General features: G+C 44.9%; 1 protein-coding gene across 1 annotated transcript in view; it reads right to left on the bottom strand.

Moving 5' to 3' along the window:
* Positions 1 to 655: 655 nt before the first annotated feature.
* The window catches only part of LOC144135641 (putative E3 ubiquitin-protein ligase HECTD2), a 30,784-nt gene continuing 7,344 nt past the window's right edge, over positions 656 to 24,095 (bottom strand). Inside the window, exons 2-20 of the mRNA XM_077668206.1 lie at positions 22,117 to 22,397; positions 19,057 to 19,159; positions 18,103 to 18,192; positions 17,954 to 18,018; positions 17,796 to 17,841; positions 17,583 to 17,692; positions 16,159 to 16,310; positions 14,159 to 14,282; positions 13,634 to 13,730; positions 13,078 to 13,185; positions 12,844 to 12,976; positions 12,675 to 12,763; positions 12,261 to 12,422; positions 6,619 to 6,693; positions 6,436 to 6,523; positions 5,616 to 5,722; positions 5,410 to 5,525; positions 3,562 to 3,705; positions 656 to 1,123 (exon numbers count right to left, since the gene is read on the bottom strand). Of these exons, the coding sequence (XP_077524332.1) occupies positions 1,003 to 1,123; positions 3,562 to 3,705; positions 5,410 to 5,525; positions 5,616 to 5,722; positions 6,436 to 6,523; positions 6,619 to 6,693; positions 12,261 to 12,422; positions 12,675 to 12,763; positions 12,844 to 12,976; positions 13,078 to 13,185; positions 13,634 to 13,730; positions 14,159 to 14,282; positions 16,159 to 16,310; positions 17,583 to 17,692; positions 17,796 to 17,841; positions 17,954 to 18,018; positions 18,103 to 18,192; positions 19,057 to 19,159; positions 22,117 to 22,397 (2,211 nt within the window). The 3' untranslated portion in view covers positions 656 to 1,002. The remainder of the gene's footprint in view (positions 1,124 to 3,561; positions 3,706 to 5,409; positions 5,526 to 5,615; positions 5,723 to 6,435; positions 6,524 to 6,618; positions 6,694 to 12,260; positions 12,423 to 12,674; positions 12,764 to 12,843; positions 12,977 to 13,077; positions 13,186 to 13,633; positions 13,731 to 14,158; positions 14,283 to 16,158; positions 16,311 to 17,582; positions 17,693 to 17,795; positions 17,842 to 17,953; positions 18,019 to 18,102; positions 18,193 to 19,056; positions 19,160 to 22,116; positions 22,398 to 24,095) is intronic.

A 24,095-nucleotide genomic window follows, 5' to 3' on the forward strand; every position in this document is an offset into this window, starting at 1 on the left:
GCGCTAAGCCGGTAAGCTTAAGTCGACTAATTTTTGTCTTTTGATCTATTATCAGAATGTTACACAGATATATAATTTATATTAATGATTGTTCAAAATGATGTCCAGAGAATGTTTAATGAGGCTATGGGAGATGAAATGGCAGTGTTGTAACTATAGAGTATTGAGAAAAGGGACACTAGAGTTTGGACGAACCGCGCAGAATGCAAGGATTTGGCAAGTAGCCGTGCCATCTCGAAAACAAAGGGAAAAAATTAATTATTTTCTTGACTGGATATCCTGCAAAAAAGAAATGATGCATTGTATTCAGTGTAGTTCATCCGCATTCCACGGTGTCTCATCAGTAATGACGTAGAGCATCAACAAAAATTTCGGCGTCTTTTTGACCACACAGTCATGACAGACTCAATGGACGGGCTTTCGAGCCTGCCTCGGGTTGGTTTCTCACCTCTCCTCTGTACAAAAGGCCTTGAAATAATTTGTTCGTGTGCTTGTTTCAAGACAATTTATTGTTTTATTCGTAAGGATCACCACCTACCACTTGACTTCTCCCGTCTTTTTGCAGAGGCGGTCACTTCCAAAACTTTGTTCTTCGAGTTATGTTGCATTGTCGGTTTCCGTAGTCGCGGATATGAAAGAGCAGAATGGTGTGATACATGACACTTTATATTTATAAGGTCTCCCTCGCAATATATAAAAGAGCATACTCTCGCTACTCCATCAGCGGCACTCAAACGCTGCGCGCTTTGCATATCTGCACATTGGTTGTATTGCAATGGATAGAAAAAAAAACAGACTCCAAAGCATTCTGTTTCGACTTCGAAGAGCCGTATGAGAAAGGCTTCTGCACCAAGACGAACACTGTGAAGTGCATTTGCCAGTGTCCTGTACAATGCTTTACATTTATATACGGCCCCAGTGTAGGATTAGTGTGCAGTGTTGACAAGTGGAAAAACTTTGTAAGGCCCCATTCCGGTCGGCTTCTGGTAGCTGGTCTTGGTCCTACTCGAGGCCAAAGCCTTCGGCATTGGAGATCGCGATGGTGAGCTTCTCCCGAAGGATATCCTTGTTTTTGTACTTGGGCAGCACCAGCTGATTAAAGCAGGTATGAGACACGGGTAACCTGCGCACGAATACAGGCGGCACTGTTAGCGTGTGGTGAGTTTGGTTAAGCGCTGTTAGGCAGGAATCAAAACGCATAGAAAAAAACAGTGACGTTTGTATGATTCTTTGTGTGTGATTATTTTGTTCAACATGTTCGTTCCGATGGGTCCGCAGATCAGGTTTCTACATCGCGGTTAGTGTTTCCGCACTTTGTAGCTTGAAGAGGAGACAGGACCTCGAAAAGCAAAAAATAATTCAAAGTGGCTCAAAGTTCTACTTCAGGAAAATTGAGCGACTGACTGCTTTAAATTAATAATGCCGGTATTAATAATGAACTATGTGCATTACTAATACACCAAGCGAGGACACCAAAACACCGAATACGCCAAAACACCAAGCGAGAATGAACAAAAAAAGGAGAGAGAGGAGCAGAAGAGAAGATGGTTAGTTTAGTTTCTTTATGGGGGTTTAACGTCCCAAAGCTATGAGGGACGCCGTAGTGGAGGGCTCCGGAAATTTCGATCACCTGGGGTTCTTTAACGTGCACTGACATCGCACAGTACACGGGCCTCTAGAATTTCGCCTTCATCGAAATTCGACCGCCGCGGCCGGAATCGAACCCACGTCTTTCGAGTGAGCAGCAGAGCGTTATAACCACTTAGCCACTGCGGCGGCCGAGAAGAGAAGTCGATATTGCCGCCTCGTAATATATACTATGTGTAAGTAGTCCTAGTATAATTGGTGACGTATAAATTGCATCTTAAAAAAAAGGTGAAACAGAACTTGATGGAAAGACGAAATACGCCTTTTTTAATGTATTCCTTCTAATCTTTATGAAAGTTAAAAATGCGGACGCTTCACGAAAATTCTTGATCCAAACACTATGACAAGAAACCTCGGAGAGCAGTCCTTAGCTGGGCGCACGAAGTGCTCATTATGCCCTTGACTACAGCGCTACAGACCTAAATAAAGGACGTGTGTTTGTCTTTGTAGCCAAAATTAATCAAAATTAATTAGGCCGGGGGGAAATATAATGACATGTGTGTCCTGCTTACACAGCTGCCAGAAGTCCTCTCTGAAAATAGCCACAACTGCAAAAAATCGTGAAATTGAAAAGGTGTGGATGTTGCTTCTGCACTTATGGTAAGAAAAAATTCTGCTCTCTGCTGCTTGTTTACATCGATCATTCTTACCCAAGGTGCCACAATGCAACATAGCAGATGCTCCGACTTCACTGCTATACTCTTAATGATTCGGGGTTATCGTGTTATAATTGCTTAGGGGGCAGTGAACAAAAAATTACTCATAAAATTGTTTTCATATTCGTTGATTAAATGTGAAGCATATATTGGCAGGTACTGGCGCGGAAAGAATACTGTAAGCTTCTTAATTTTCTAAGTTCGCCTAGAAATCGCCTAAAAAAAGAAAACGGTCCAGACGTCGTTCATGTATTCAATATGTATTTTATGTATTTGATGCAAGTTAACGTGCTTAAGCGGAATTCAAAAACACTCAAAATCATTTATTTCCCAATAAAGGCATCTGTTCTGCACAGTTTCTTTGCAGCCTTCGAGTGGGCAATGCGGTTAAGCGAGCAGTGACGCGTCAGTGAGCTTAAGCAGGTTTGATGTTAGCCCAATATTGCGTACCTTGCTATTTGGCCTTGCTCCAGTGCCTGTTGCGCAAGAGCCGCATACCAGAACGAAACTGTCTCTCGCGAAAGAGGGGAGTATCAGAGGTGTGCCACTTATGCCACGCGATATTTTTTTTTGCCAGCGAAATATTCGTAAATCGAAAATTAAGTCTCATAGAACTCGTCCTTGGCGCACCCTGGAGGCGAACTCATTGCGGCTCTCATATAAGCGACTTCATGAAAACTTACAGGCTGAAAGACGCGGGGAGAGAGGGGGTCACCAGTTTGCGCTGGGCATAAGAGGTCTAATCAAGGACTGGGAATCCAGAGATGGAATAACGGAAGGACATGGTACATTGCGTTTAGGACTTGTGTATGCTCTCTTCGCACGTCAAAGTGCACTTTATTTCAAAGAAAATTAGAGAACGACTCTACGGGCAGGGCAAGTACCTCGAATAGTTAATCGCGAGTTTGCGATAAGCTGCTCAGAGGCTGTATATTATGAATGTGATCTAGTACGAATAATAACTTCTAAATATGAAATGCTGAAGCTTTCCGTGGCGACGACGCACATTTTTTTTTTCATAAAATCGCTACCTGTGTCTGAAAGACGGGAAAAATTTTTTTACAGTGGAAGATAGATCAGTGGGACATGGATTTTTCGCAGCTTGATACGCATGACAAGAAATGTCGTATGATCATAGTAGCGACTACATATTAATGCAGTGATCCAACCCTTCTTTCACGAAATGCAGTTTTTCTTGTGGACAGACCTAAAATTAACAACATGAAATAACACTTCATCATGCGATGAGTTCGCTTACATGTCTGTGTTGCTGTTTTGAGCCGATATCTTGAACGCCATTTCCCCCATGCCGCCGACGGGCACTCGATCGCTGCCCGTTGCAAAGCGGAGGAACTGCTTCTGCACGTCGGGGTTGAAAGACTTGAGTATGTCCCAGAAGTCCCTGAGCACAGGAAACAATCCACCGAAATAAGTTCACGCAAAAAAAACATTTAAAAACGGCCATTGAGGTCCTTATTAGAGCATTCGTCGTGCCTTGATAGGATACTGAGTACATGCGCGAACAGTTTAGCAAGTGTTTTTGAGGAAAAGCTTAAAGAGTTTTTTTCGATTTTAAGTATTTGTATTAAATAGCTACTTCACTCTTTACGTTTCGTTCACCCGAATGTTCGTTTCATCTGAAGTCTGCAGCGTACTGTCTGTTTACTGTGTAAATGCGTTTCTCGAGACACATTTTTCGCTTCTAAGAGGCACAAGGGGCTTTCGTTTCCATCAGCAAAGTGCAGCTGCTATGGACCACTGAAACCTCATTGAGCCAGGGAGCAAAAATTTTCGAATGTTGTGAAGCACTGATTGCTCGAAACTACCACGTGAGTGATCATAAACGCAGGAACATTTCTGGTCAAAAAAACTTGAACGGAAGAGCAACACTATCGCTCATTTCCTACACATTGTCTGGTATATCGTGGTACCTATTGCTTCTGACAACTTCAACGAAAAGGCACTGAGTGCTTGTAGTAAACTCAGGTTGATTTGTAATCAAAGAGCACACGTTTATTTGTTAGAGTGTATAGTATTAACAATAGCAATGTGTGTGCTTCATGAAAACAACTTGTTTTAAAAGCCTCCATTTCTTTTAGATGCACTATACGAAGCCCCTTTGCATGCATATTTGCTCATTTATCTTTTTGGTATTTTCCACTCAAATATTGTAATTTTTCTTCTTTCTCTTTATTTTTTATCTTGTTTTCCTTCATAAGCAAAAAAAAAGTAAGCGCTTCAGCTGAGTGTCGGATCAAGGGAGGTCCTTGTGTCATCATAGCAAGAATGTTAAAGCAGAGTCATGGTTCTTTTGCTTATCGCTGTCTCGCTACTTACGCACCGCCTGCTGCTTATAATAGGGAAACTTTAAAACATCCACTAGCGGCGCAATGAGCGTCGTGTCAGCTGTAGAGTTCGTGCATTACATCGCTCTGAGTGGCCACATGTCTGTTAAGGTCTGCACTAACGCGCTTCAAGTCGGCGACGTTCGTACACTCGTTCTCCGACCTTGTCGCTGACCTCAGAGCGCCAGCCGTCGCTGTATAAGGTGTCTAACCCAGCATATGATACCACGCCTTTCTGGAATAAACAGGTTCATGATGACCTTCGCTGTTGTGCCACATTGCGCGCTTAGCCTGGGCGCAGGGGCCTGTATAAATATGAAGGCTTATACCGCACCAATCTACATCTGCAGCAACCATCGCTTTGAAGCGCATAGGCTCCTTGGGTGGCAAATCGCCACAGCTTGACTCAAATGCGTATGTAGTTCATTCTAAGAGGGTGGCCAACTCAAACCGGTAGGTACAATACGCGCCATCCAGTATTGCGCGTAGCATTCACAGGGTAAATTGCTGGGCTAGTTGGTTCATAATGCGCAATGGTAGAGCCAGCGAAATGGACGCAGCATTCACAGGGTTCGCTTGTCTTACGTGTTTGACAGCGGCGGGTAGAGAAGGAGAGCTGCTTGTTACGGCTTCTGAATCGCTCCAAATTAAAAGCGAACTCAAACGACAGGAAAAATGTAAGACCAAGGTCATAAGAGGTTAGGCTTTCGTGTCTACTTTCACATTTTTTTTGCTCACGCAATCAGCAATAGTTTACTTGCCTGATAATTGGTTCGTCTTCTTCAAAGCTGTCGTACACTGTGACTTTTCGCAGTTCATCCAGGTCCAGTTTCGGACACCCGCAGACGAGCATTTCAACTTCTTCAGGGCGAAGCATCTGCCGGTCGAGAAAATAAAGCCACGCATCATGCATCATCATCTAAGTGGACCAAAATTTCATTTTTCGTTTCGCTTTTATGTCACTTACAATGAGCGCATTAGAAGCACAAACGCTGTGGAATCCTAGATAGAAGGCTTTAAAAGGCTGAGCGATGGCTTTGTTGAGAACCAGATCCACGTACAGGTCTACGTATTCTGCGCAAGAGGCAAAAAAAAACTGAGTGTTGTTTTCAAACAAGTTCTTTATCAACGTTCGAAGGCGCGTATATATACCAAATCATTTAGTTGTATGTCAGCTCGTTTACGTTTCTCAGTATACAACCCTCTAGCCGATTTTTGAGTTGTTTTCCATTCAACACATTATGGTGTTGTTTGCGTCTAGTGAATAGAGAGAGAGAGAGAAACAGAAGAACGGAAAGGCAGGGAGGTTAACCAGGCAATGCCCAGTAGGCTACCCTGCACATGGGGAGGGGAACACAGAGAAAAAAAGGGTAGAAAGAGCGGCAACTAAATGAATTTTGCACTGTCCATCGACCACTATGACAAGGGGACAAAGTGCGCACACTTAAAGCTTAAAGTTTGTAGCCGGGAACTCAACCCCAAGTCTTTTTAATGTTTTTGATATGGATATTATATAGTGAACGCAGCTGGGCTAGTTTGAGACAAATACCAGGGCTAGGAGACTGAGGACGGTCACAAACTCGTCTGCTTGTCCTCAGTCCTGGTATCATTGCGCTGATATCATGCCTCAGTTCGTTATGGAGCGCAGCTGTGACTTAAACAGGTCTCGACTGCACAGGACAAACATTTCACACAAAAAGGATACCTCATCGCATGGCATTCATTGCCTCCAATAATATCACGCGTGATCTTTTATGAGACACTTTTCTGCGCAATGTTCTGCTCACCTGCTCTGTTTTCGCTTGTAACTGGAATGTCCTCACCGCCGTACTTGAGTGTGTGAGTTTTTACTTCTCCGAACTCTTCGACAGATACCTTTTTTGAGCAAAAAATAAAAATAAATTGCGACCACATTGTTAAAAGTAGACGCAAACTAAGCAAAGTAAAACGTGTTCGGGATCTTCTAGTACCTGAAAATTCATGCAGAAGTCCTCTTCAACGTTTCCCTCGTACGCCAGCAGCTCGTTCAAGCCCACAGCAACGTCCTGCGCGCACAGAGTTACAAAGATAGAGGGAGGCGCATGCAGAAATGTACTTTTTTTTCGTTAGGTGATGGATACTGCGAAACAGGATCCCATGCTTAAACAAGATCATACATATTACAAGCAAGAAAAGTGGGGCGATGTTCACAAGACATCTGCGTAAGTGCAGTCCATGGTTGGCTGCAGTCTTTTTAGTTGCTTCTCACTGTTGGTCAGCGCTCGTGCAACGACCAATCACGGGGACGTGCTCTTACGTGCGGGAAATTTTGTGAATAGCGGCCCGTGATAAACTGCACCAAAAGAAAAAAAAACATTGCTGTTACCTGATTTCAGCAAGGACAGGTTTGGTAATTGAGGGATCACGCTGTCTATTACGATTAACTGCACTTGACATTTAAAAGCGCAGCACTTCCGAGGTCAGTCTTGCCGCGTTCACTCTTTCTTCAGTTGTATATCAAAGTAAAAAATACATTAAACGCGAAGCGTGCCGTATAGGTTGTCCAAGCTCTTCATTCGAAACCTGTGCGCCGCTGTCTTCCAGAGGAGACCAGTACGAGAGGAAGATCCAGAGAAAAAAAACGCTCTCACTCCGAAAAATCTCTTCCGAGATGTATTTAAGACACTAAAAGGCTACGCAGACGTCGACTAGCCGCCATTTGTACACCAGAATCTGCGCGGAGGCACATAATAAAAAATAAACAGAGCGCCCAGGCCCGACGAAGACGCACACTGCGGAATGGAGGAGAAGGGCGCTGTACAAGCAGCATACATGTATGGCTTATTTTTTCTCCGCTCTACCTTTTAAACACATTTTTCTTTCGTCAAGCGCTTGTCAAGCAATATCTATCGGTTTCTGCTTCACATTTTCGGTAAAGTAGATTTTTAAAGTTTTTCATCACAAGAAAAAGATTACACACCTAAGATTCTATGCTGGCTGAAATTATGTGAAGAACATTCTAATTCATTGTAAGTCTTCAGCACTGTCACTCTTATGTTCTTCCGCGCTTGGCCGTCTGTGCTTCGGGCGCCGTCTGTCACCACCTCTGCCGCTTCCTCGACAGGGGAAGAGAACTACCTCCTAAGCCCTATATTCCCCATTTGTGGCGCGTTTGATTCATGAAATATCCCCTTATTGGCTCATAGCCCACAGAATATTGGGTTGCGCAAACGGTGTGGCTGGGCCCTCAAGTTAGCACAGAAACATCTTACACCCACCTGTGAAAAAATAGCGCCATACGCACCGTAAAACAAACTAAACTGGTTGCCGGGTTGAACTGAAACATATGGAGTGTGAGAAAGCGTGACCGTTAGGGAAAGGCCGAAGGCAAGAGCTCCGGACTGGCACTTTTCCCTCGAGGCGGTATGCAGTTCGCCGTTCAGCAGACAGTGAACTCTCTTCATGAAAGGAACTGTTCCCAGAAATGGTACAGACAAAAACGCAAATGTGTGCGTGCGTGCGTGCGTGCGTGCGTGCGTGCGTGCGTGCGTGCGTGCGTGCGTGCGTGCGTGCGTGCGTGTGTGTGTGTGTGTGTGTGTGTGTGTGTGTGTGTGTGTGTGTGTGTGTGTGTGTGTGTGTGTGTGTGTGTGTGTGTGTGTGTGTGTGTGTGTGTGTGTGTGTGTGTGTGTGTGTGTGTGTGTGTGTGTGTGTGTGTGTGTGTGTGTGTGTGTGTGTGTGTGTGTGTGTGTGTGTGTGTGTGTGTGTGTGTGTGTGTGTGTGTGTGTGTGTGTGTGTGTGTGTGTGTGTGTGTGTGTGTGTGTGTGTGTGTGTGTGTGTGTGTGTGCGCGTGTGTGTGTGTGTGTGTGTGTGTGTGTGTGTGTGTGTGTGTGTGTGTGTGTGTGTGTGTGTGTGTGTGTGTGTGTGTGTGTGTGTGTGTGTGTGTGTGTGTGTGTGTGTGTGTGTGTGTGTGTGTGTGTGTGTGTGTGTGTGTCATATAATAGTATAATAGTAGGCGGCAATCTCTATAGAATCATAAGGTTAACATATACTATTATATGACACGTCAAGAAAAAAGACGATGGACAATTAAATGTGTAATTATCATGCTAGGCTAGCGCTGAAGAATAAGCCACTCATCAGACGAGAGCGTCCTTAAAAATTAAACCACAAGCAAGAAGAACATTAACAATTGAGGATAATTCTGTCAAATTTCTATTTATTTGGTAAGCCCTCTACCGTATCGAACCCGGTAAGAATTTAAAGTCATGGCTTATCCAGTGAGTGCCTGTAATTGTTAACGGGAGTAATCCCGAGCTAACATATCGCAGCTCGAATAGTGAAAGTGAAAAAAAATTCATAGAAGGCCATTAAAAGGTCTAAAGATCTTATGGTATCTTCTGCTGCATATTACTTCGAGTAACTTCGATACTCATATCGGAGCAACAAACCATAAAAAAACCTCACTGCTAACTGCAAAGCTTGGCTCGTCTCATATTGAGCGTACGTGGGAAAATTTGTATTTACGGAGTAAAATTTGAACAAATTAACGCTATAGGTCTGGAATAAATGTGTGACAAATATTAACTTCCCGATTGGTACGAGAGCGCATAAAAATGGTGTAGCATTTCGAAAGGCTGTTTGTCCTAGAAGAGCATGCCACGAAGGTCTTCTTGAATTCAAGCACATGATCGCATAGCATATGTAGCTTGTCAAAGCTAAAATCAATGTTAGCAGCTATTAAGAACATCTAAAGACACAATCTTGCGCTTTCATATAGTTTACAGAGGACAACGCCTGGTGGAGTTTGGCTTTCATCGTATCTTTGTAATTTGGATAACGCCTTATCAAGGTCAGCTTCTCGGGACCTGATCATCATATTCTTGTATGGGCCATGAAACACAAACTTACATGACCAAGATAACACAAGCAGACATTCGTTGTATCGATGAGGTGGAAGGATTTGGCAGATCCTGCAGAGAGGCATCCTGCCGACTACCTTACTATACTGAAACAAAATCCTCTGGCAGTCAACTACTGCGACTATCGGGGAAAACGTACAGCAAATGATTATTATTCAGAAGAATGGTGACCAACTTCTTCCTCGTCTTTCTTGACGTTACCGAGGTCAGGTAGTGGAAGCGCATGTGGTACATCAGCAGGATGACCCTTTAGGAACACGACCGGGAGCTCGGTGCCAAGTGCTTCGTCTTCTTTGAAGCAGCCGCTGCCAGATGGCGGAAGCGCACGCGATGCATCAACACGATTACCCTTCTGGAGGATGGCTGGGAGCTCGCCGCCAAGTGCTCCGTCTTTGATGCCACCGCTGCCAAATGGCGGAAGAGCACGCGATGCATCACCATGATGACCCTTCTGGAGGATGGCTGGGAGCTCGCCGCCAAGTACTCTGTCTTTGACGCCACCGCTGCCAGATGGTGGAAGAGCACGCGATGCATCAACATGATGACCCTTCTGGAGGATGGCTGGGAGCTCACCGCCAAGTACTCCGTCTTTGACGCCACCGCTGCCAGATGGCGGAAGAGCACAGGATGCATCAACATGATGACCCTTCCTAAAGATGGCTCGAAGCTCGGTGCCAAGTACTTCGTCTTTCTTGAAGCTATCGAGGTCACATGGTGGAAGCGCGCTCGTTAAGTCAGCAGGACGGCCCTTCAAGTAGACAGCCTGCAGTTGGCCACCGCGCACCTCTTCGCCTTCTTTGGCAGTACCGACACCAGATGGCGAAGGCTCATGCGATGTACCGACAAGATCACCCTTCTTGAAGGCGGCTGCGAACTTGGTGCCAACTACTTCGTCTTCCTTGACGCCACCGTGACCAGATAGCGCAAGCGAACGCGGTTCATCATCCCACAGCCTCCTAAAAAATACAGGAGGCTATGATCATCCACAGGATAACTCTTCTCGAAAAAAGCCGGTAGCTGTTGTTGCGTCAAAAGCGATGGCAGCTCATCGCGAAGTTCTTCCTCGTCTTCCTTGATGTCATCAAGGCCAGATGGCGGTTGACATAGTTGGGCACTGCAAGGAGGTAATTCTTAAGAATTTTTCGACGAAGTACCTGGGCGTGGAGAGACTGTAGAATGCGCTTGTCCTCACCGAAGAAGAAAGAAATGCCCGCTGCTGTTGTTTGTAGGAAGAACGTTTCGGTATAGGCAGCCAGTCTCTCGATCTCCATCAACCGGGCATGAAGTTCAAGGTGGTGGCTCCAAGGCGATCGTTATTGCAGCTCAAAACTGCGCGGCTGGCCTTGCGCCATCGGAACAGGGAATAGGGTATCAGGTTCCAGTAGACAAGAAACGCTCCCCTCGTGGGCGAAACTTCGGGCTCGTGCGCTCCGCTTGGTTCCAGATTGAAGAACTCGAGCTATACCAAGCGTCGACGTCCTCTCCGAAGGCCACCTGCGTCATCACTTTTCGTTGAACAGGGTAGAGAAGCGTGACTGCACTGAGCTGGACTGAGCTGCACTGAGAAGCGAGGGTGGAGTTATGGCTTCGTTAGGGGTCTTTGATGTGTGAAGCTGACAGACTCAAGCCTTGAAAGTTCACTAAAGAATTTTTGGCGACCACTTCTCGTTCGCTGGGCGATAGGAGCCGAGGACAGCTCGCAAACGCACGTGCCCCGTGGTTGTTGTTGTTGCTGTTGTCATTGTAAGGCCGTGGTTGCACGAGGGTGCAAACCTCTTTTTTTTTTTATCGCCGGGCTGTCCGACGTTGAGGCTGTTGGCGTGGCGTGCCCCCTTTTTTTATCTATTTTCATCAGCGGAAACCACTGCATGCTTTAATTTACAAAATAACCGTTCTGTTCTATGCGGTGTGCTTGAAGCATCACAGAATGGACCACTTGAGAAAATGGCTAGTGTTATGGAACAGAACTTGCACGCGTGGCTGTGGAGCTTGCGTATAGGCAGCACGTTATTTTGAGCAAAGGACGCTGTCCGGGCTGATGTGTTGCATATACTAAACAGGCGTTTCTTTAGGCATGTGTACAGATGCTAGACAGAAATCATAGCAGTTGTTTATAAACGCGCTTTGTCGAAAAACGAAAGTAAAAAATCCTGCCACAAAATACAACGCCATTTTGTGGTCCTGTACTCTTCCGAGTGCGTCGTCTTGGCTTCCACCTTGTTGTGCACAGAGGGCAAACCATGCAACTTTCTTTAAAACCTCATGCTGTGCCCAAATATTCAAGTGTTTGGCGGAGTGCTCGATTGAAGTTGGGCGTGGGGCAATCTTCACGAGATAGTCGCACATTTATGGCGGTGTCTGAGCCGTATTTAGGCCACTATCTGCGCCACCCGCCTTCATTGTGAACATAAAATCCGCACTGGCTCCGAAACTCCCTTTTTTTAATTCTAACTTTGACGATGGTCTGATTTTCATCGCTGTTGTTCCCAAATATTGTGCCTGTTGGCATTAGATTTGTGCCGGCCGTGCCGTTGCCTCCGTTATTGTAAGATTTAGAGCGATGTTCCACAAGGTTCTAACGTTTTGTGTTTGTTTGTTTGTTTGTATATTTGTTTGTTTGTTTGCTTGCTTGATTGTTTGTTTGTTTGTTTGTTTGTTTGTTTTCATAAAAAAAACAGCACTGAAAAGAAATCAGAGAGCCGAATCAGCCGTACCGGCATCACTTCGGCCAGGTCGTCCGTCGTGAACTTGCAGATTCCCACGTACGCATTCTCAATGTTGTGCGGAACGACGGGAGGGTTGAGCAGTTTCTTGTAGCACGCAGTGGGAAAGTGAAGGTCCAGAATGATAGAGTTATAGACAGCGAGCCCCATTAGGTGTGAAATGTAAGGAATACACCACGTTCGCTGTACACCCGCTGCAGTTTCATTTCTGAAAGCCAATTGCTCGCGACAACATACACTTGTGTCAGGCAGCACACGGTACAGGGAAATGGATTCCGCGTAAGGAACGTTCACAAGGTAAGTAATACGATACCAGCGCTGTACTCGATATCAACCGTCTCGTTATACTCGATGTGAACCAATTTTCTCGACAATTCATCCTGCAGAACACGCAGTAAAGGATATAACGCCTATAAGGTTGTACTCTCGTAGATTTCCGAGCTGAGTAGTGCTGAACCAGTAGCACCTTGCTTTGTTGTGGTATACAAACATGCCTGCAAATATCCGTTAAACAACGACTGGTCAGTGAGCAACAAGCACTTCTAGTTTTGATTCCGCAAGATCAATCACCCACCGTAGTCAGGGCTGAATATCTGCCTGATTAGCAGCAGGAACCACTCCTTTGTGAGGCCTCCCATGTCCAGCCCTGGTTCGCCCACGAAGGTAACTTTGAGCTTCTTCTTCAGATCACTCTGTTTCCGGGCAATCTGATGCAACGAAGAAATGAGTGTTATTTAATCCCTCTCAGCTGTTCCATACTGTGCTGAGTCGCTCGCATGAAAAACAGGCACCGCGGCCGATTGCTTACCTCGTTGAGGGAGTCTGACACGAGATGAGACCGTCTAACGTTGAGGTTGAGAAAGAAAACATCAATATCCGGCGCCTGATGGTGAAGCGCGCGGTTTAGCAGGCTCCTCTGCGGAAAGATATATATCGGCGAAAATTCAGAAGCGTCTTCTTAATAATATTAATAAAACAACTCCCATACTCTCTGCCCTTCTCTGCCACCCTTTCTCTCTTTTTGATTAGAGCGCCCACTCCAAAGGCTACCTGCCTAGCATTCTTTTTAAGCGCAAGTCATGCGATAGTTTTGCGGAGATAGTCCTCTGCAGGCCTCCTCCACCTCGCGCCGTCGTGAAGAAGCGAAGGCTCTGGCGTCCGTATAGTGTATATCAGCAAGCCTCCACCTACATGAATGTATAGCACCACGTGGTACCTTCAGCTTAAGTGAACGCTGTGGGAAAGGAACATGGAGCGAACTACACGCGCACAGTCTAAAGCAGGCCAGTAAGTTTCTGTCTAAATTCTGTGCAGCTGTCACGGTGCAAGAGTACGCGGTGTTCCAAAGCAATCAATGTCCTTACCCTCGCGTTTAATATCATCTGCTGTTCCGAGTCTCGCTGCAAGATGGATTTCTTGGCCACGATGCTCAGAATAAAAGGGTACTGGCAGTACGAAAACCTGCACGAAAATATCAACGTGTCAAGTGCAATCGTAGCGCATCTGCACTACTCTAAAATTCAACTGAACCCAGAATAGTTATAAGCCTGGCGACATTGTTAAAATTTTACTTCGATACATTCACATCATCAATAGCACGCGAAACATTCTTACTGCATTGTTGCAGCTCACAGTGAACAAACTGATTCCTTTTTAGCCGTCAGTCTTCACAAAGCAGAATTTGTGCATTTATTTAAGAAGTACAGAATATTTAGTGGAGGGAAAAGTTAAAGTGAGTGGTTTAATCTGGTTCCGAATAGCAGTGGCGTTATATCTATATCGTCGTGCTCATATTGCCTTTGGTCTCAAAGCGCCTTACGAACTCAGGTAAGGTATAATGGTATTAACAAAGTGATTTTATATGTCTACAAATAACAGAAATTATTTACTTAGTGTGCTTGCCAGGAGACTGCCATCGGTAGTATTCGGACATCAGGTCGATGTGATCTAAGGCACTGTTGTAGAATTCGGTGTAGGTCAAAATGTTGGGATTTTTCTTGTTGTTTGCAGCGTCTGAAAAGTCAAAAGAGTTATTAAATTGTGTCGCAAAGACCAACTCGACACAGACATGCAGCGGTGTTCGTCCTTCAAAAAAAAGCAGTCCATTACATAGCCAATGCTGACTATAATACCCCCCACCAATCACGCATTTTTCACATTACCAGACTATTTCAGTTCATAGCTTGGGTGATTATTATTTATCAACCAGATATAAATATGCTCCGCAATATGATTACCGAAGGTTTCTAAACTTAACTTCCCTCACACAAACTACGCCAGCCTATACGCTCCGGAACACCGAAAAATGGTTAATTGTTTTTTGCAGCACCAGCGACGTAAATTATATGCTACGGTTTAGAATGTCCCATTTGCTAAATTATCTGCTATCTTTAAATACAGATTTTGGAAAAACAGTTTTCGAGCAATTTGTGCCGCCTTGATGTGAAAGGAAACGTCGATGTAACATTGTTTAACTATACTTTTGTGCGTATATAACAGACACTGCATGTATGCGTGTAAAAAGTGCTATATACGATATGTCTAACCTTTTGATACCTGCGACTTTACTAATATACTGTACACTTTTTTTCCTGTTGTATGCCTCGTAAAGGGAAGAGGGGGGGTCCTGGGGTCCCTCAAGTGATTTCAGATTCCTTTTTACCCGGACCCATCCACATATATGATGTAAATAAACGACTTGACTTTAGTTTTGTTTTGTTAGCTGTGCACTTCTGCCGCACAGTTTCCTCCGTTGCCACATTACTCAGAGAATGAAGTGATAGGTGGTCACCGCTTGCGAGCGATAGCCGAGACACGGCTGCGAAAGCTGTATCAAATTGCGTGGTTTTTCTCGGCATGTGAGCAGTGCACTTGGTACGAACGCAGCTGCTTATATATTGAATTAGCAGAAATAAAAGGAGGCTTCTTCGGGTTGTTACGGCTGCATCTGTTTTTCTTACGATCATGGCAACCTCGGGAAAAAATGCGGCATGTCTCATCGTTACTGAAATATTTTTGGGTATTTATTAATTGCTTTCGCCGTTAAAGAGTTGGCTATTCGCTGGAAATATTCTGTTTAGTCACACCTTTAAACAATTCGAACCACATGGCAGGTATGTCTTAGTTCTTATATTAACCACTTGTTTTGAATGAGATCTAATCATTAAAGGTTTTCAAGTTGCAGGAGAACTGTCTGCTTGATTTAGTTGTGTATATCACGTGCAACCGATCTAGTGCTCTGTTCGGTGTACGCGTCCTTTCCGACCATTGTTTACGCTTTTTTAGGCTTTCGCCGCCTTTTACTTTTCTTGACAAGACGTGCATATACAATCGGACTCGCTATTTTGAAACAACTCGAGCGAAATCGATTAACGTGCGTGAAAGCGACAGCGCTCCCCTAGCGTTTTAAAGTCGGCATCTTCTTGCGCACGAAAGTATGAAACAAAACGCGCTTTACAGGCATACAGTAAGCTGGGTTTTGTTTGCATCAGGATCGCCATTAAAAGTTAAGAACACAGGCACATAATTGTGCTTATATTTCTACTAATAATGTGTGAAGATGCGTCCACTGGTCCAAAGCATCACCTGCATGTATCTTTGTCAAATTTAGTGTACCATGTGGCTGCGTGCCATTATTTTTGTTCACGACAGGCAAGCCTGAACGCATTCAAGCAAGAACATTGCCAGAAAAGAAAATATGGGAGGGAAACAATTGAGTCGAGCTTTTAATAGCAAATAAGAGCAGTCTTGTATCTGTCTAATATAAATTTGGGTCATAGTTGCAGTTTTTCTTAAAAGCAGTGTTTCCTTGCGTTCAATGAGAAAGGTCGGCAGGCCAGAATCGCGGCGCTGCCAAAAATAAACACGTCGTGTATTAAACGACACCTACTGATCAAAGCCAGCACTCTGGTTGCGCATGGAATCCACCATCGGCTCTTACTAATGGAGGGCAGTTTGTGCCCATTTGCGGGGGGAAATTCTCTGATGGTGATGAACTGCAAAAGCCGCTTGACTAAAGCCCGAAGTCTCTCAGGTGAGGAGCTGAAAGACAGGAGAACGCAACAGCAAAAATAAGAATGGGTGAGCGATTCTCAATACGCTCAGTGCTTTCAGTCAAGCTATACAGCTTCTTCGAATGGAAAGTCTTCACAGGTCCGATGTTGTAACCTTACGAGCATAAGTAAATTAATAATACTCCTGAAGATATTATCTCCTATAATTAGTTTTCTCACAGAGTGTCGTAGAATCCGCGCCCTCAACGTTCGGAGGAAAAGAAGGAGAATAGGTGAAAGTAACCTTGACAACGCGTTCTGCAAACGAAAAGAGCTGTGCGATCAGGCCGGAATGAAACGCGAATATGCATATGCCGTTCATTTCCATTTTGCAGCGGTTCATTCCTTTATAATCGGCTTATGAATACACTGTAGCTGAACACACCCTTTGCACAGAAACAAGAATCATAATTATTGCTTACTGCGACTCAAAACAAAAAAAGGTAAAATGTTTTGTTTTGTTCACGGTCATTGTTCGCGCTTGATTCCGGCCTGACTGTACGTATTGAGTTCCCAACAGTTTAGTAAGGCATGTCTCCTTTGCTTCTGCAGGGTCTCATTATTGTGAGCTTGTTTTGTCAATACTGAGTAACAGTTAACCTTAACATTATTCAGAAATGTTCAATAAAATTTTATTTAAGGGCCTACAAATGACATCAGTCATCGTCACATATTCTGATAATTAGTGTACTATCGGACACAAAAGTTTACGGGACGCATGCTCTCGGAAAAAGGTACTTGTAGCACTACCTCGCGACCCAGCCGCCAGGTAACATTACCAGCTGATAGAGCATGCAGTACGTTCCCACACGTCTTCATACATGTCGCGAAATTGGCTTGGGTGACTGCGTAGAAATAATTTTTTTCCTCAAGCCCGCATCTCGTGAACTTTTGTGGCTGTACATTGTACGTGGCTGGGCGGATTAGTATGGGGAGTTGGTTGGTATCTCGTCCCGTTTTTTTAACTGTTTTTTTCCTTCGCGATACATTATAATTATGTTATCATCTTTTGTTTTTGATATCTCCTCTATGAAGGGCCTATTAAATGAGAAACCTAAAACGCTGTGCCTTGACGGAATTTATTACGAATACAGTACCGCGTGATAGAAACATTCAAGTCTTTCCAGAGACAAGTACTCCTGAGAAACACAAAGGTACAAAATCAAATATTTGTAGATTCATTTCGCTGATTCAGGTAAGGCTCATAATTTGAACACGTTTATGTGAACACACGCCGAAAGCATGGCGAAATGCTACTAACTTTGAAAACCAGTGAATGAGCAGTTGGTGATCCGAACTTTTTAAGGACACCACTTTACGCAGAAGGTGGGCGAATACTGTGTACGACGCTTGGCTACTGAAAATGGGATTCTGAAATGACAGTAAAAAGTACCTTACTTCGCTGTACCGTCAACGCTATGAGGAGATATGAGTTGTATAACCGGGGTTGCAACAAATCAAAAGTAAACACTACCTGAAGCAGCATATATACAGCACGCGTGTCATCTTTTGACTTCAACCTGAAAATAAATGAGCACAAATTAAGATATGCTAATTTGGCTTGAGCATGGACTCAGTGTTTAGCCAATTATTTTCATGTGCGCATTGAACAGACGCATCTGATGCAATTACCTGATGTCGGTGGCAAGTAAAGAATTAATTATTCCTTTCAAAACCGCTTTGCTGATGTATGATGGCTGTAAGCAAAAAAGACACAAAGTGAGAATTTCCGCTGCCAACTGCAAAAATCTTGGCAACGTGACACGGGTTGAAAGGCTCACCAATTCTTCCAACATGTCATAAACAGCGTGCAGCAAGTCTGTTTTAATTTCAGGATCATCAAGCTTTGCATTGTCCTGGTTTGGGTTTTCCTAGAAAAGTAAAGAGTAATGTACACGAAAGAAAATGTCACCAAAAGCTCGCTAGAAAAAACGCACAGCAGAAAAACTGAGCAGCAGTAAACACCCACAACCGTACAATATAGTAAACAAGATAACGAACTTTCACATTTCCTAATTATTATCGCAGTAAAAGAAAGTCTGCAAAGGACCGCTCTTTACTGCCCTTTAAAGAATATATCAGCCTTAATCATTTGCACATGCCATCTGGACGACATCGTAGGGGTTGAAAATTGAAAATTAGTTTTTGAGGAAAGCAAATGGCGCAGCAACTTCCTCAGATATCGGTGGACACCTCAACCGCGCCGTGTGGGAAAAGAGGAAAAAAACGAAGTGAAATAGAGAAACAGGTGCCTTCTTTGCCTAAATTTTAGTTTGTATGCCCCCCTAACCTCCTGCAACCTCCTCGGCTACGAAAACTGTGCGATCCAAATTTTGGTAGGTCATCCCATGCTTGCCACATGCAACTGGTCATTTAAATAGTCACCGCCTGGTTATGGCCAATCCCCCTTGTGGGTATGTGCCATTGTGTGAGGTCAACAACAACAACAACAACAAGAAACAGGTGCCGTATTGCAGGCCTCTGGAATAATTTTGGACATCTGGAGATCTCAAACCTGCACTGACAACGCACAACACACGGGCGCATTTTGCGTTTCGCCTCCCCGAAAAGCGGCCACCGCGGTCTGGCTCGAACCCGGGTACTCCGGCTCAGTAGCCAAGCGCCCCAACCACTGAGCCACGGGGGCAGGTCGTGGAGGTTGTGCAATATTCGTTTTTGCACAACGCCTTTGCGACATACACAGAACAATGCTGTTAATGCTCCATGTAGCTCACCTTAAAAAGCGCGTTCAGCTCGACCAATGAACTGAACGTTTGTTCGTAGAACTCTTGCACTTTGGAATAGCAGCTTGACGCTCGGCCCTCTTCAACAAGTTCTCTGCATGTATGGTTGGTAAACGAGCATTTTAGTACTTATCGAAATTTTTCGTGAATAAGAGAACTATTACATTGCTATTACACAGTGTCTTCTCAATGGTAAATATCTATAGCATATCCTAAAGGTTTTAGGCAAAGAAAAATTTGGAAAATTTGGCGCTCAGAAGACATTACACATTCTGTTCAATGTGACGACCTTTCAGTGCATTTTCGCCGTTCCTGATGAACACACCTCGGCAACGCTTGCGTACCGTGAAGGCAAGGCCGTCGAGTACTAGAATGTTCAGTTCGCACAAGTCGAGCAGTTCCTTCCGGTACGCCAGCAACTTAAACTGAGAAGGAGAAAAAATTCATGGCGGTAAACGCAGGCAGCCGATTAGCTTTTGAGTGGCCTTGTTCGCCAAGCCAGCCACGTGCAGCTCGTGCGTAATGGCAAGCGCCCCGTCGTGTTAAAGTTACTATAGCAACAAAAGATTACGGGACACGACTGTGCGGCAAAAAAAAATATATTTTGCCCCAGTCGAAAAACCTAATCGCCGTAAATGTCTCAAGGTATGAGAGGAAGGCATGCTCTGTCCGCTGGTAGTAATACCACGCCGCGACTGGGTCGCAAGGCAGAGCTAGGATATAACTTTTCTTTTCGAGAACACGCGTCCCGTAAACTTATGCTGCTGATTGCAACGGGGTGAGAAATAGCCCTGTATATTTTAAAAACAAACACTATCGCCACTTCCTCCAACACCTCAAGGCAGCACTCCCATAAGGTTCCGCAAATTAATACGGATGCAATTATCCCACAGACCCACGCCACACCAAGTCGATGGCCTGCCAAAGAATATCCCCTAACCTGTACCATCTGTAACCTGTACCACCTGCGGCTTTAAATTAAATTTCTAATCTCCCTTCCTTGATGCCTGCCTTCATGCGACAACAGCAATGACGCTAGACGTCCACCGAAAATGTCCGAAGCACACTGTCTTCGGCATAGCCCTCAAAGATCGCCAATTTGAACAGAGTCTGTGGCTTGTTTGCTGGGTACCACATCTTTCAATTTGCAAAGATTTTTTGGACTCTACCGTAAGGCTACTCGCTCAACAGACGAAACTGTGTGAACGCAGTAAATTTGTGCAATACTTGTTATTGTCTACGAACACGCGCGCTTACTCACACGAACGAGCACACTTTCAAACTCATGCACGCACAGGTACAGGTGCAGACGTTATTACTCCTCCCTGTGCACGGTACGAACCATCCGCCTAATAAGCAAATGGAACTAGATTCCGTAGCCTGATTGCTCTGGCGTCTGAAGCATTAAAATTTTGAGATTGATGCATGATCGCGCATAAATATAATACATAGACGCCATAAATTTCCACAGTATGCCGATGAAATTTCACGGCGGTGTGGGTCGGGGCTGTTCCAAGTCGGAACCGTGTTCTATTTATTTATGACGCGACGTGTACATACATGAAGCCTCGTGCTTGCAGATGCTATACCGTTAACTGAATTGAATACGTTTTCAGGCTTTAAAACCAACTGAAAGTGAACAAATATTGAAGAATTTCATGGTTAGCAATGAAAATGCTCGACGAGAAGGCGGACAGGGGAAGGGGTGTTTACGAATTCGCCTTCAGGAATGAAGCAACATGAAATTCCTCCATTCGGCTAACCAGCTGCCAACAAGAAGTTTCCGCAATGACTAAATAACAGAAAAGCATTCAGTAGCGAGTGGTCAATTCCTCCCACTTGGGCAGCGAGCTATAGGCATACCACTATAAGAAAGAATGGCTTACTATAATTGCTATAACTATAGCGACTACTATGTACGTATAAAAATAATCGTAACTGTAATTCACTCATGATTAATGATGAACGGCAACCAAACGCTAGCCGAGCGCATATTATATGGCAAGCAAAGCGCACAGAATGCGTCTGCATTCGCATTGTGCATGCTGCTTTCGGTATGTTCTTGTCCAGAACCATCTCTGCGCAACACTTCCCGTGCAGTTTGGTCGCGTGACACCGCTTTAAATGCAGTTTTTTGTTATTTTTTTAGTCTTCGCACCCTCATTCGCACGGCTGAGATACTATCCTTCAGTCAACAGCATACGAGCACTCAAATCGGATGCGAGTACCGATCAAGCGCTCAGTCGTTTGTTTTTTTTTTTCATTACGAGAGAGAGAGAAAAAAGATGGATTCGAATTCAGCCCGAAATAAACAGAGGTTCATCAGCAAACCTGAGTATCCGATGTTCCTTAGGTCGCATGTTCTTTGTCTCTCCCTTTTTGTTGCACTATATGTGCTGACGCTTCTGATATTCTTTTGCTAGTTTACATGACTGTTTACTTGACTCATTTGCTTGTCTGTCTCAGAGCTGTCTGAAGCTGTCTAAACTGTCATATATGCACTTTTGCGCGGCGCAGCGGATGTTGCACCACAAGGCACAGTAGTACTGCTTAGGAGCTAGCTGTAATCCTGTGCAGATTATTTGATTAGGCTGCTTAGATCTAATAAAGCCAGATTTATTTGCTTGTTTGTTTGTTTGTGTGTTTGTTTGCTTGCTTGTTTGCTTGCTTGTTTGTTTGTTCCTTTATTTCTTTCTTCCTTTCTTTCTATTTTTTATTTTTTTCTTTGATTGATTGATTGATTGATTGATTGATTGATTGATTGATTGATTGATTGATTGATTGATTGATTGATTGATTGATTGATTGATTGATTGATTGATTGATTGATTGATTGATTGATTGATTGATTGATTGATTGACGGGGTTCTGATAACGTTTTTCCTTGATTCATTCGTAGTGAGCTTGAGAGAGACGCTTGGGAAGAAACCGGAGGAAGTTGCGAAGCTTGTTCCTTGCGGCAGCGTGTTCTGGGTGTGCAAGTTCACGCCGTCGACTCAACCCCCCCCCCCCCCCCCCCCCCCCCCCGTAAACAGCGGACACACCACTTGCCTGATCTCGCGGACGTCCCTGCGGCGCAGCGGGTACTCGGGCAGCAGCTGCTCGCGGCCGTAGACCGACCCAGTGTCCTTGGCGGGCTCCGGCGGCGACCCGGCGCTCTGGGTGCAGAGGCGGCGCTCGGCGTCCTGCTGCACGGGAGGCAGCGACGAGTAGAGGGCGCCGGGGGACGGAGGCCGCAGGATGAGCCCCGTAATGTACGCGTGGATGGCGCCCAGGCTGTCCGTGATGAGCGGCCCGAATCCGGTGACGCGCACCAGAGAACGCTGGGAGTCCTGCGCAGGGAGAGTATTGGCAGTTATGCGCAGCCAGCACATGCACCGCGCAATTAAATAGGATGAAGCAGCGTATTCTAAGGCCCTCCTCGATGACAGCTGACTCCGGTCAGTGAGGAGGGTCTTCAAGCGAAGGCAGGCTGAATGTTGCTTTCTGAACCGTAAGACCCGTTCATCTGTCAGAAGGAGCAAGTAATCTGATGGCAAGGTTTTGCCTAACCTAGACATGCGCGCAGTTAAAAGCAAATAACTGCCCTGGCCGCGCTTCATTACCCGCCCTCTGTTTCAGTAAACTTAACATCGGCACGCCATGCAGCCAGTGCACTGAATCAGTGGGGCGACTGCTCACAGTATCAGTTCGATAGAGCGTGAAGACTTACTTACGCGACCCATTCTCAAGACCGTTTGCTTGTATGAGCACAATGCCCGCGAAAACTACCCGCCCGCTGAAAAAAAAAAGGCGTCTTTTGGGGGACTGGCGTATGATGCCTCCATATATCGTGCAAATATATAGCGGTGCAGCTAACTCTCCATGAGGTTCTTTTGTTTCAAGCGGTGGAGCACAAGGCAGTTTCAAGAGAAATCGGCGGACTAAATGTGGCATGTTCGGGGTGGCTGCAGTGCATATACCGTGACTACGCAAGCTGCCGTGACTGGTGCAGACCTTGACGTGCAACCCCGCGCAGGGCTCCAAAGGTCGCAAGGTCTTTTTTTGTTGTTGTTTAGCTCATGACGCGAACAACATTCCAGAAAGAAAGAAAAGAGATCATGCCGACGCTCAGCAGTGGAAAGCAAATGGCGAGCCTTTCATGCTTGCATTTCATGTTTGCATTTTTGCCACCCCTCTAAGTAATACCTACGTAGTGAGGGCCTTTAGGGGTTTCCGGAAATAAACAAAAATAAATAAATACGGGAACATAGGCAAGCCTCAACCTTCTCTGTTTGCGAAAGCAGAGCGTATTTCTTCTGTTCTGTCGGTCTTAATCTTAAAAGTTAAGATTACACAACCCAACACGATTTCGCTTTCATTTAAACCGACGCTTCATTTCATTGTAGTGCTTGAAGTCTTGATCATCGTACGAAATACCTTGCACAAAGTTTGAAGTTTTCTAAATTCTACGCGTCCACGCGTAATGTTTTTCTAACTGCCTTCCTCACTTCCTTGATCCACAGTGAAATTGGCAGAATTACTGGCCGATTCTAACAACAGCAGTTACATGGCCTCACACGAATGCGTAGTTCACGCAAACAGTGAAAAACTTTTAGCAGAAGAAAAATAAGCATACTATACCAAGAAGCAGAGCTGAAATGTACACCTTTGCAACACTCGACGACCACCCACAAATATCGTGTGTCTTACTCTAAAACTTACTCACAGCTTCAAATAGTTAACGTACGATTACAAATTCGGAAAAACTGCAGGTGGGAACCGCGGACCTATCCGCGTCGGTTGGTTTGCCTAGGTTGGTTTGCGCCATTTCCTTTCCCCAAAAACCAATTATTATTATTAAACTCTCCCGCATGGTGTCACTAGCAGATGAAATTCCCGAAACTCGCCACATACTGGTACCGTTTTTCCAAAAGTAACCGGACAGAGGGGTGGTTAGTTTATTAGGGATGCAGTGAAGCACTTGTGGCACCCCTTAAGCTATAAACCCGTCTAAGGGAAGGATGACCTTGTCTTCACATTTCGAAACA

Source organism: Amblyomma americanum, chromosome 1, assembly GCF_052857255.1.
Source record: "Amblyomma americanum isolate KBUSLIRL-KWMA chromosome 1, ASM5285725v1, whole genome shotgun sequence".
In the NCBI taxonomy this organism is placed as follows: Eukaryota; Metazoa; Arthropoda; class Arachnida; order Ixodida; family Ixodidae; genus Amblyomma; species Amblyomma americanum.